Raw genomic sequence first — 13,176 nt, forward strand, 5'->3', positions numbered from 1 at the left:
CTATTATTACGAATTGGGGATACATTTTAATATCAATGAATTTAGTGTTGCTACTGTTGCTAGTAAACCCTCTAGGGCCTAGGCGGATAATAAATCCACAGTGAAATAGTTGAAACTCGACGCAGAGTATAGGTACATACCGAGCAATCGTATAATTAAAAATTTTGTGATTTTAAATCGGATTAGGGTTAAATTACTGTATTTAGAATTACCAGTTAATAATCTAAAGTTACATATTCTATTTTTAGCGTTTTGTCTGTCTGTCCGGCCGTCCGGACCCACTTCTGCCGTTTTGGGGTTAAAAATTAACTCTCATTGTATTCTAATTAAAGGTCTCAACGAAAGGAACCGTTTTCTACCAACTACTGCCCTTCTTTCTCATCTCTTATCAAAGTACAGAGCGGCGGAATAAAGAGGGGGGGGACTAGTTTTATCCTTCATGGTACTCTAATGAAAGGTCTCAACGAAATGAACCGTTTTCTACCAACTACTGCCCTTCTTTCTGTCCTCTTATCAAAGTACGGGGTGGAGAGGGGGGGGGGCACTAGTTTTGTCCTTCATGGTACTCTAATGAAAGATCTTAACGAAAGGAATAATTTCTACCAACCATAGCCCTTCTCCTCGACTTCTTATCGTGATCGGGTATATTCCCTTATATCTCAAGAACGTATTGTTGGAAGATCGTACTCACCAAGGGCGATTGAGACGTCTGCAAGCAATATATGGGAATGGAATGATGCGACGATATGAGGAGTATTAATGTATAATCAAGGATGTGGGGAAAATAGGAGGTGATGGAAGGAACACAGAGGATGTACCTATTGCTGGGATGTGTTGGGCCTGAGCGGAAGAATAGTAAACTATTAACAGAAAAAGAGATGAGTATGGAACAGAATAGAGGCAAGAGACAGGTCGAAGCGAAGGATTAACACAAAAAAAGGATGGTGGCAGTGCAGGCAAAAATACGAATGCAAAGATATAGATGAGAAGTTAAGGGACGTAGAGCTAAGCAAAAGGGCCCAAGACATAAAAGGGGAGAAATTCATCGCGGAATTTTTAGATGATCGCATTATTACGGTATATTTATGAAATTGGTATAAATGAACCTCATCGTGACCTTCATTTCGCCACCTTAAGCTCAAGTTCGTCTCCTTTATCTCACGAGCGATTGGATAATTTCCGTTGGAAAAAATTACAGATTCAGAAGGTTGGTGGACCATATCAAATTTTAAAAAAATTAACAGGGGCCCAGCGTTAACCTATCGAAAAAAGTATCCTCATTTTCTATACGAGTTCCGTTTGTCTTACATGTTTAAACTAAAAGGTCAGATTAGGTCTCTCAGTACGTAGATAATTGGTACAAGCGTCCTTAGTTATTATTTCCACAACAATTTTGATAATTACGAAAAACAAGTTAGTATATAATCTTGGGGCAAATCAAAATTACTGGAATTACCTTTTGCACGCCATGTTTTGATCTGTCCCATAATAGAATGCGTTTTGCGTTGCCAGTTGGCAAACAATAAATAAAGGAGAACAAATGATTCAGTGAGGTGCCACTGTCAAAGATACTCATTTAGTTACATAAAAAGTACATGTTGCTGGGGAGACTAGGGATTTTGACATTATTTATGCCGTTTAACCAAAGCCAAGAACGATGTTTTAAAACTTATGAGACAAATGTTTTTTTTTCGATAATTCGATAATTTGTTTTATGATCCGGAGTAATTATCCACACCTTTATGCATTTGTGAAAAATTTGCTGTAGCCAGCACAGTTACCGCCCGCACACCTGCGCAAGTACGATTCTGCCCAAAAGAATATGAGTAGGTACCAAATTTGGTTCCAATCGGTTGAGCCGGTTAGCCGGAAATGAGAGTACAGACAGACAGTCAAACCGACATCTGTTTTATTCGGATTCCTGGTGCTTCAACACGTATATTTCCGTAAAAAAGGGAGGGGATTCACCCCAATGCCTCCCTCCTTACTAACGTGGGGTGGTAAAAATAATGGTCCAAAAAGGCTTTCAATTAATTTCTTTATTGCACATATAAATCCAATTACAGTCTACTTTTCACTTAAAAATAAGTTTCGTCAATGTCCTTCCTTGGTTCCATATTGATGAAGTATCCATGCTCGCTGGTAAGTATATTGTGCCGTTTGCTCTCCACGAATGGAATGACAGTCTTCTCGGTGGGCACAAATCTAAATCGCAACAATAGATGGAACAGCATCAGTCTTATCTCGACGGAAATCAATCGGAATGCTGGAAAATTTGGCGTGAGCTACAATTGAGCGCGATGGAAGATCTCACCTATGCACTTCCGAGGTCCTTCGCCGAAGGGTAAGTAGGCTCGGTTGTCAATCTTGTGCTTATTTTCTTCGTTAAATCTTTCGGGGTCGAATTTGTAAGGGTCGGGGAAAAATTTCGGATCGCGCATGTACGAATAAAGCGGAAAGGTAATGTCCTGTCCGACTTTCAGGTGAACCGGCTTCTCGTGAGGTAATACCGGCTGAATGGTGTACGGTTTCGTGACGATACGCTCGGCAAGTATAGCGTTGCCTCTCAAACGCATTAGCTCTAAAAATTAGCGTGAAATCACATGGAACAGAAACGCCGAAAGTTACCTTTGTACACCATATCCATGTACGTCATCCCCATTAAAGTGTCGTGAGGTAAGTTACCCTCGCAGTTTGCCCAGGTCTCGTCAATTTCTCTGATTAGCCTCTCCTGAATGTCCGGATTTAAGGCCAACTCGTACATGCAATTGCAAAGCGTTAGAGTGAAACTGTCAAAGTTGGCGAAGTACATTCCCATCAGTTGGGATACAATTTCGTCTTGCACCTCGTCGTTATCCGGATCTTTCTTGTTCTCCCTGAGATTTTCCAACAGACCTTCGTTGAGTAAATGCAACATATCGATGCGCGTAATGTTGTGCTTCTCGCGGTATTCCAGGGTTTCTCTAACGATTTTCCGGTAAAAATCTCGTCCCGTGTCTGGGAAGAACTTCCATTGGAAAAACTGAAGAATTTATAAGCAACTTGCATCACGACCTCCGATTACTTACCTTCGTCAAGAAAGGGAAGGTATTGTAGGCAGTACCGAAAAACAGGAATCCCTTCATTCGTGGGTTTAAGTACGTGTTGACGGCCACCTTCAGTAACGCATTGTCTGGATCATTAAACGAATCGCACTGAATTCCCATGAAGGCGTCGAGCGTAAAGTCGTTAGCGATCTTCATTATAAAAGGACGCATGTTTCCCGTGACCATTTTGTTGTTTTTGTGAAGACTGGTCATGATTCGCTGTGCGCACTTGCTCAGGTTGGAGAACATGACCCGTAATTTGCCCAGGGTGAAGGAGGCACTGGAAATTTTCCGATGTTCTTGCCATTCGGCACCTGCAGAGATTTACTTGAAACTATCGTTACCGACGCGCTCTCCGTTACCTTCTCTGATGAAGATCAGTTTGTCCCACATTTTGTCAATACCTTTTGGAATGAATATGCGATGGTCGGCAAAGTATTCGAAATCTTTAATGCAGATCTGTTTCGCCAGATCCACGTCGTTGATCATAAGGGTCGGAGTACGAAACGAAAAGAAACCGAAGTATCTACAACGTGGTGCTTTGCAAACATGGAGCGATTGCCTCCGTTCTTACCTGTGCTTGGAATACTTGAAATACAGTTCTGTCAAAATTTCGCTCAATGATTTTCGTTTAAGTATTGAGTCTAGCAGATTTCCTACTATCGGCAGCGGTTTTTCGTATGGTATATTGCGTACCTTCCAAAATTGCAGCGGTTGGAAAATTTTCCGGTAGATGTACAAACCGAGAGCAAGAACTATAAGAACGAACCACATTTTCGTTCGATTTTTCACTAAATTGTATGTTTATACTCGTACCACTCACTGATCACTGATTTTTGGCGAGTTAACATTACAGCTATATATCGTGTTACCAGAGAAAAATAAATCCCGCTCTAAAAATAGACCGATTATCAAGGTTTCTTAACCTTCTGAGACAGATTACTTCTTATTGCTTCATGTTAACGATGCGAGAGCGTAGGGTACATTTTTGCAAATTTCAAGATTTGAATATACTGGGATTTATGTTGTCACTTGCTTGCAGTTCAAACACTGGGTCCATTAAAACATTGTAGGTGGTTCTACTGGACTCCTGGACTTAAATGGGTTCAGTTCTAACATCAAAGACCCATGCTAATTTTGCTGTAACGTTGTACAAGTAAATCAGGAGGAAACCCTTAGGTATTGATATTTTACGAATAAGTATAACCTTTCCTTGCCAATTACTCCGTTCTCAATTCGAAGGTATAGTCCCTTTGAGATGCATTACATGCGCGTTTTTTGTCTAGAATCTCCAAATAAAGGAGTAAAACTTCGCGAAATACGGACAGCTGTACTTAAAAGGCAATGCCCGAATCTTCCCCTTTGATCAACTTTCTATATTTAAAATTTTAAAGCATATCTTATAGCGTGTAACGAACATAGTAGCGACGGATAATCTTCATCTCCCGTTTGGTTATGAACGAACGCAATTTCGTACTTTCGTACGCCACTGTCTTACCTCAAACTAACGCCCAATAATGGTAACGATGTATTTTCTCCATATTTACGTAGCATTATTATTGGTCACGGTATTATTACTTGTCGGAGAACCCCCGTAACCCCCGCCCACCCACTAGAGGGGCTTTCCGCGCAAGTATTTGAGCGCATTCTTTGATTAAATTTTCGGTGTCAATATTCAACTCTTTTTCTTCTTAAACGGCACCGAAGTGCACGTCGATTATAAAAAAAAAGCTGAAAGCGTAAGGTAGAACGTATGGAGTTCTAATTGCCATCTTTCGAATATATTGATCTCTGACGATTGAGTTCATAATTCTGAAGTGATAGTCGGATGAGATTCGCCTGTGCTCCAAGTGGAGGTTATACATGTGCGTGTTACCTTTTTCCATGAGTACCGCCATTTTGACTTGACTTGATTATCGTGTCCCTTCTTCAAGTTTCGGCTGTAATTTCCATCGACAATCGTTCATCTACTAATCCTCTTATTTGGGAGGTAGGTTAAATTTTATGTCATTAAGGGGGGGGGGGGGCACAGTCCATACACGTTTTACATTACATACCAGTTCTTGTACAGTACGTACAGTTTACATTGCAGAACAATGGGTTAAATTCACCGTTACCGGTGCCGACGCCTTTGGCTTATCTGCCAACAGCGAGCTGCCAAATCATTATCAGAAATTGGGCACCGGGTCACAAAAAGTTGATAACACCGAGGAGCGACAATCATTTGGGGCAACTTTAGGTCTTAATTGATAACTAGTTTGTCCTTTCAGGGCTATACAGTGCTATTTATTAAGAAGTAGACATGGGGATTTACATGTATTGATTTTCCCTATCCCTCTACTTTTAAACGACAAAATCTCTTCTCAAGTGCGTCTAGTTTTATGCATTCAAAATAACTCTTTAAAACAATTAAAGATCTGTCTTAGGACTTAGATACTAATTAATTTGAATATTGTTGCTTTGGCTTCACAGAAAATAAATCTCTTACTCTCCTTAAACTTTTACCGGTACTATTATTATACCAATTATCAAAATCAACTTTTTATTCAGTTGAATACATCGCACACGAATGAAAATAAAAATACGGAAGCGAAAGCAACAATATTCAAATTAATTAATACGACAGCCTAATCCGAGGCAAAATCTTTATTTGTTTCAAGAAGGTTGCATAAAATTAGAGGAGAGATTTTGTCATTTATAAATAGACGTAAGGAAAAACAATACACGTAAATCCCTATGTCTACTTCTTAATCAATATCACTGTATGTGTTTATATATCTATAGTTTGTGAACTTCCCTATCTGATTAGTATCCTTGTAATTTCTGATGAGTTATGACCTACTTTGCAACGCTAACGTTGATGGAGTCCATTACTTTCTTCTGAAGGGATGTACTAATTAAGTATCGTACTCGAAACAGATTACGAGTAGAGCAGGACATGTCCATGAACTTGGCAGGCCTACTACAGCAGACCATAGTTCTACTTACTCATATCGTTAGTGCTCCGTTAGTGCACGTTAGTGCCGCTGAAGAAATCGTTAGTGCATAAAAGGAAACTTACTATTTTTAAAAAATATTTGTGGGCCTGCTAGCTTCATGCCAGCAGACCCATTTGAGAAAATCGATTCAATCTTTGCACTAGTTAAACTAGCAGCGTTAGTGCTCGTTAGGGCCGCCAATATAAACGTTAGTGCTCAAAGTGCAACAGCTCAAAACGTCGTAAAAAGGGGTCTGCTAACTCCATGCAGCTGACCCACATTTGTCAAATTGGCCCTGTCCTAATACGAATTTGAAGGGGCGCTTTGAGCACTAACGCTTTTTTTTGCGACGCTAACGATCACGAATACTAATAGATCGATTAAAGTAGAAAATTAAACGGATTTCGTTTGTTGGTCTACCGGCGTGAAATTGGCAGGTTCCAATAAGCCACGTTTAATTTTGAGGTGGTTTGGTACCTTTTTGGCGAGGATCTCTTGCAGCACTAACGTTCGAAAGTGAAGCACTAACGAGCCGCTTTAAATTCGCATTAGGACAGGGCCAAATTGACAAATGTGCGTCTGCTGCATGAAATTAGCAGACCCCTTTTTACAACGTTTTGAGCTGTTACACTTTGATCACTAACGTTTATATTGGCGGCACTAACGAGCACTAATGCTTACCGGTCGATTAAAGTAGAAAATCAAACGGATTTCACTCGTTGGTCTACTGGCGTGAAGTTGGCAGGTCCCAATAAGTCAAGTTTAATTTTGAGGTGGTTTGGTACCTTTTTGACGCGGATCCCTTGCAGCACTAACGTTCGCATGTGAAGCACTAACGAGCACTAACGAGCCGCTTCAAATTTGCATTAGGACTGAGCCAATTTGACAAATGTGGGTCAGCTGCATGAAGTTAGCAGACCCCTTTTTATGACGTTTTGAGCTGTTGCACTTGGAGCACTAACGTTTATATTGGCGGCCCTAACGAGCACTAATACTTACCGGTCGATTAAAGTAGAAAATCAAACGGATTTCACTCGTTGGTCTACTGGCGTGAAGTTGGCAGGTCCCAATAAGTCAAGTTTAATTTTGAGGTGGTTTGGTACCTTTTTGACGCGGATCCCTTGCAGCACTAACGTTCGCATGTGAAGCACTAACGAGCCGCTTCAAATTGCATTAGGACTGAGCCAATTTGACAAATGTGGGTCAGCTGCATGAAGTTAGCAGACCCCTTTTTACGACGTTTTGAGCTGTTGCACTTTGAGCACTAACGTTTATATTGGCGGCACTAACGAGCACTAACGCTGCTAGTTTAACTAGTGCAAAGATTGAATCGATTTTCTCAAATGGGTCTGCTGGCATGAAGTTAGCAGGCCCACAAATATTTTTTTAAAATAGTAAGTTTCCTTTTCTGCACTAACGATTTCTTCAGCGGCACTAACGTGCACTAACGGAACACTAACGATATGAGTAAGTAGAACTATGGTCTGCTGTAGTAGGCCTGCCAAGTTCATGGACATGAGCAGGACCCTTCAGGAATTAGTTATCTAAATATATACCGAGCTTGAGAAGTTCTTTGATTGCTCTAGGTATTACGGACTAGATGCGAGAATTGAGCTCACTTCTTGGCGTCAACTTCCAGCACTAATTTCCTTCTTAACGATGACTTACAAGAACTGTAGATGAATCCTCTCTGACATTTGGTATCGATTTATGCTCCTATGTGCAATGGCATTCGGTCACTATGCCAGTCACAAAACACCTGCCCAATTAGCTCAAAGCAATTCAAAACTAAAACTTAGAATTTTCTAGTCCCTCCGGCATCTGACAACAGGTTTAGGCTTAGAAAGATTTGGTTTTGAATTTACAATTTTTTTCGGTATAGGAAATTTTATACGTGTACCGCGTACATTGCAATAGAATGAAGCGCTTCTGGATAAGAAACGAGTGTGCAAGCAAGACACGCCGTGTTACCGTTCTTATGGAGCATTAGGAATGGCTTTTCTGCTATACCTTTGCATGTATAAAGAAGGTGACCGAAGTTTGGTTTGCATTGGGTCCTTTTCGGGTTTTTGAATTGGCGAATATATTAGGGAAAATTGGATGGGAGAATGGGATTCTTCGTGAACCGAATCTATGCAAGTCGCTTGTGGCATTTCAGATCGCGAAGTATTGGATTCTCCGCTGAACGTTTAAATCGAATCTATGTAAATCGAACGCGTAATATTTATTTTTGGCTAAAAGTTTCAAGACGAGTTCGTATAATCGAGGGATACAGAAGATTTCACAGCGGCGTATTTATGCAAAAAGGGAACTTCGTGCTGTAGCGGAATCGACCGGTTGGCAGATTTATTTATTTAACTTAACATACGAGCGAACATTATTTTATTTTATTTATTTATTTTGCCTTTATTTTTGAGGGGCGGTGTTTCAGCCAAGATTGCCCCAACCCACCTGTACATTTACAAATATCCATGTCCGAACTCGGATTCGAGCCAGGGACGCTTAGCACCACAGTTCAGCTTTAACTGAACTGCACCACACGATTTTGATACCATTCTTTTGTATCGGTTAAATTTTATTTACCAGTCAGAGGTGTGTAAATCCTTTGAATATAAAAATTACCAGGCCTTCACTTATTTACAATTATTAAAAAATCTAGATAATTATTGATCTACATAATCACGAATCAAGAATCGAAATAATTTCATTTTGTATTCGTCACATGAATTACACAGCATATCATACCATATCATTTTTATTTGTAAGTAACATTTGTATACACAACAAATTTACACGTCAACAAACAAACATAGAAATGTATATATAATTTAAAAACATATTCAAACAGTCTAATTTATATGAGTATTTATTTGAGAGTACTCAAACCAGAGCATCCAGGTTTTAACTTGAAAATTACAAGGGAAAATAAAGGAGCAACGTTCCGCAAGGTAAGAGCCATTAAAAGTTTATTTATTACTGAGCTAGCCGTGGATTTAATTATTTAATTACATAGATTAATTGTTACAGTAAAATTTTTAAGTCGTAGAGAATAAAATTTATATTATGTAAGTGGTCTTTCAACCCCTGTAAACTAAGCCGTTCCAAACTGCAACTGGGAACTTTTTTAAAGTTTATAAAGACATAGAAAGGTGTTTTAGAGCGACTAATAGCTGTAAGAGTCAGAAACTATTTATGGGCCTTCTTTATTCAAAAGATTCTTCTTGGCGACTTTCCGAGTCGTAAAGCTTCTAAAAATTTTAAGTGCCTTTAACGCACACCCCTCCCCATCCCTAATCTTCAAAAACCGTCAAGTGTAGTGTTTAAGAATTTTACTGAGACAGTAAAGTATTTAATCATTATTAATTGTTAATAATTATTCCTTAAGAATATTTAAGAATTTTTGCAAGAGCTTTTAATAGCTCTCACGGTGCTTTATTGTTATTTAACAAGGCTTTCACTTCATGCAACTCATCTCACCGCCCTTAAGGACTTTTGGGCCTCGTTAAAAGTCTTTAATAGACTATTTAATATACCTACTATCTTTGAGGAAGACGTTGAGACTTTTTACGGCCTTGGAAAAGGTCTTTGACAGCTTTTAAAAGCGGTCGCCATCTTCAAAGGGCTTTTAAAAGCCTTCAACGGCTATTGGAGGTTTTAATAGCTTCTTTATAAATCTACAAAGTATCTCAAGGGTCTTGACGACATCTTTCTCGATCTCTCAGGGCGCTCACGTGTGCCTGAAAGTTCTGCCGCTGGAGTCCCTAATAGGATGCCTCAGCGCAATCAAACGCGAGGAGTTTCCTACCAAGCTCATCCCTGCGGAAGAGCGTGCTCCATAGACTCGTCTTGAAACCAGGATTTTTCCCCTTCAGGCGCTTCAAGATCGTGGCCGTATCATCCAGGAATCCGTAAAACACAGACACTCAATCCAAGGGCTCAATAAGAGGGACGGTCCCCTTCATCCAGTCCAAGGTCCACTGGTCCTCGCATTTGTCCACAATGGCACCCTGCGGATTCCAGCGGAACCTTTCCATCCGAGGAAAGGACCTCCCCTCCCTCCAACCCGTGGAGTGCAGCCATAATGCACCTCGACTGAGGCTCAGTGATGTCCACCTCCGGGTGTGATACAGGAACAATGGGCAGTTGGGCACCCTGAACCTCGCCGCAACGACTTGCCCATAGGGTCGTGGTGCGTCCGTATCTTTTGGTGCTCCAAAACTCTAGGCTTCTCAAAGTGCTCTGAGCCAGACCCTGGAGTGCTTCCCTCCTATTTGAGACGCTTGGTTCCTGAGGTCGGGTGGCTCCCCTGAGCCAAAAATGCAGACACAACCATTTTTACACACAGGGACCGCTTGACCCGAGGTTTTACCCTCGAGCCGGCACTTCCTATCCAACGCCTCCTGTGCGCTAGTCCTTAAAAAATGATGCATAAAGGGCTAAATGACAAACAGAAGATCGCTTGTGCTTCTTCGCCCTTTTCGGGAGCAGACAATTAATCTTTCTCCAAAGATTACTTAAAAAGACACTATCTAGTTTTGGAATGCATAAATCTGTGAATTTTTTGGCGTTAGAGGGTTGAAAAAAGTCTGTCGTTTTTTCTTCTTCTGACACCAAAAAAATTTAAGAGGTTTTGAACGGACATAAAACCAAAATTCGGTTTGGGTGTCCGAGTCTAAAGAGGAAAATAAAATCAAAAATTATAATGTGCACAGCATTTTTACATAAAATAGGCAGGGAGACAGACAGAAAGACAGAACACGCGGGAAGTATTCTAATTGTAGATTGTTAATATATATAAATTAAGTGGAGGTCTATGCTATAAACACTAAAAAACTAAGCGCGTTGATTGTAAACTGAATAATCTGCTTTTTGGGCCTCTGTGTGGTTGTAATACGCGTTCATATCTCCATTGTTTCCACTGGAATTTCTGTATTGTTGCTTGATCTTCAGTTCGTCGATCACATTAAGATGCGTAACCTGATTGACGTACTCGTTTTGGTAATCGTCTTCGTTGTACCGCCCCCATTTGCTCGACAAGTTCTCTCGATGCTTTTGAAATTCGTCCAAAAACAGCGCCTGCTGCTCTTTGTTTGAGGTGGATGGTGCCGCGAATAAGGGAGCGTTAGGCGTAATCGTGGCGTAAATGTGCCCCGATAGGGTCTTGATGACTCCTTTCCTTTGGATATCCTCCTGGGGGTCGCTTTTGGGCGCTGTCGGTTCGCGTTTGTACGGTTTACCGTAGGGACAATCCAGTTCGTGGTTTTTCATTTCTTGGCCAAATTTAAACAGGAGCGTGCATCCTCTGTAGCGATATATGCAGGGGAAGATCATCATGTCGACGAACCGTTCGAAACTAAAATCGCGGATGAATTCGCCATCTGGTTGTGGTAGCTGCGAGGTGCATCTTTGGCAAATGCTCGTGCCGTCGCGGCAAACGTAGATTGGGGTGTAAGACAGGTACCCGGCGCAATTGGTGCATCGTAGATATTCTAGTACTCCATCAGGTATGATCTCCAGTTTGATAGCTGAAACGGCAAGCGTAAAGTAAACCTAGAGGCATCGTAACATCGTTACCCGAGTGAGCGTCTAAGTGCCTCTTAGATTTGATGAAGGCCAAAGGGTGGCAACAAAGCACGCTGCACGTGGATCCATAGGAGCAGTTCTTCTCGTGGTTCATTACCCCCTTGAACGGCATCCACTCCTGGCAGCCGTCCCCCCAGTTCCTGCACGGAAATTTGAAATAACACGCCAATGCCTCGAACGCAAAATGCCGATACTGATCCCTGGGACCCTCGAACCTAGGACATCTCCCGCAGATGCTACCCCCGTTGGGTAACAGGCGAATGGGACCGCACGATAACCATTCGTGACACTGCACACACGTCAACTTGTCTAAAATTCCTTCAGGTATCGACGGCATAATTAATTCAACTGAACGAGTCGAGTGAGTGACTGTACCGTAGATAAAACGTTTATCATTTATCTGACTGATAACGTTGTCCTTTCCTTTATTCGCTTAAAATAAAAATATCTACAAAATTTATGATCTCATGAAATGGGAATGAATGCGTTCTCTGAGAACCACGGGGGCCATCTACTAACATGTGGACAGATCAAGGTTATCTGTACCCAGCAAATAATATTTATACTAAAGAGGCTTTGAGGTGTGTTTTCCTTGGAGATAAGCGTCGCAGATGGTAACCGATGTATTACGTTCAACCTGTTTTGGTTCGAACAGGGAAAACACGGTCAAGGTTTACTTGAATACACACCGCGATTCTCTTTTGTTGGTTATCCAGCTGGTAGAACAAAATATGTAACGCGATTAATTAGTAGGCTACCTGTACCATATGATTACTGATAATACGGGAGTGTAGGAATCAATGATTCGGAGTACTATGACGTCAGAGTGAAGATCGAGCTATATCATGGAGATCTTCCAAGATGAAAATTTCACTCTCATCCACTATATGTGTGTCGTTGATGAAATGGATACAAAATGTCGAACGCCACAACCACGTGATCATGAGTCATGACCTCCACTGAAGGTCTGAATACGGATCCAGTGAAGGAATTGCTGGCATTGGAATCAAGACGGCACAATTTTTGAAGATTTCAGAATTTTCCTGGAGGATTTTCATGATGACTATGAAGAATTTCAGTAATTTCGCTATTGGGATTGAAGTGATGGGTATCACGAAATCAACACTCCTAGGTGCTCCCCTCACACAATAACAGTCCACAGATCAACTTCTAAATGTAAGATCACTCCGTTTTCTGCGGTGTTTCGGAAAGGTCTCTTTCCATTCTGCGTGTTTCTGAATGAGACCCACTATCTCAATTCCACGTTTAAATTTCTTCCTCCGCGCGACGCCAATATGAAAGCCTAGAAACAACCTACAAGGGTACGATAAAGCTAGGAGGAGTTGCTAATTGAAGATATTCCAAACACGCAGTCTTCTACACATCGCGACCTTTCTAATCATTTTTTAAGTGCGAGGCAGATTGTTCTGGAGTGTAATGACTGGTCTCGAGATAACGTCTAAGGGGGGGCTCGCGCTGTACCATCCAGATTCTAACTCAATTATTTTGTTGATGCCTATTGATTTTTA

The 13,176-nt window shown here is 41.1% G+C and overlaps 2 protein-coding genes across 2 annotated transcripts; both read right to left on the reverse strand.

Moving 5' to 3' along the window:
- Window positions 1-2,019: 2,019 nt before the first annotated feature.
- Window positions 2,020-3,931, reverse strand: LOC116179606 (cytochrome P450 9b2-like). Its single transcript, XM_031499407.1, has 6 exons — window positions 3,661-3,931; window positions 3,449-3,612; window positions 3,069-3,400; window positions 2,629-3,022; window positions 2,315-2,581; window positions 2,020-2,266 (listed from the first exon to the last, which is right to left on the reverse strand). The coding sequence occupies exons 1-6, from the start codon at window positions 3,858-3,860 to the stop codon at window positions 2,079-2,081; spliced, it is 1,545 nt and encodes a 514-aa protein (XP_031355267.1). The 5' UTR covers window positions 3,861-3,931; the 3' UTR covers window positions 2,020-2,078.
- A 6,818-nt stretch (window positions 3,932-10,749) lies between these two features.
- LOC116178848 lies at window positions 10,750-12,029 on the reverse strand. The gene is made up of 2 exons (XM_031498477.1): window positions 11,639-12,029; window positions 10,750-11,589 (listed from the first exon to the last, which is right to left on the reverse strand). The coding sequence occupies exons 1-2, from the start codon at window positions 11,982-11,984 to the stop codon at window positions 10,898-10,900; spliced, it is 1,038 nt and encodes a 345-aa protein (XP_031354337.1). The 5' UTR covers window positions 11,985-12,029; the 3' UTR covers window positions 10,750-10,897.
- Between the last annotated feature and the right edge of the window lie 1,147 nt (window positions 12,030-13,176).

Source organism: Photinus pyralis, unplaced genomic scaffold, assembly GCF_008802855.1.
Source record: "Photinus pyralis isolate 1611_PpyrPB1 unplaced genomic scaffold, Ppyr1.3 Ppyr1.4_LG8, whole genome shotgun sequence".
NCBI classification, from domain to species: domain Eukaryota; kingdom Metazoa; phylum Arthropoda; class Insecta; order Coleoptera; family Lampyridae; genus Photinus; species Photinus pyralis.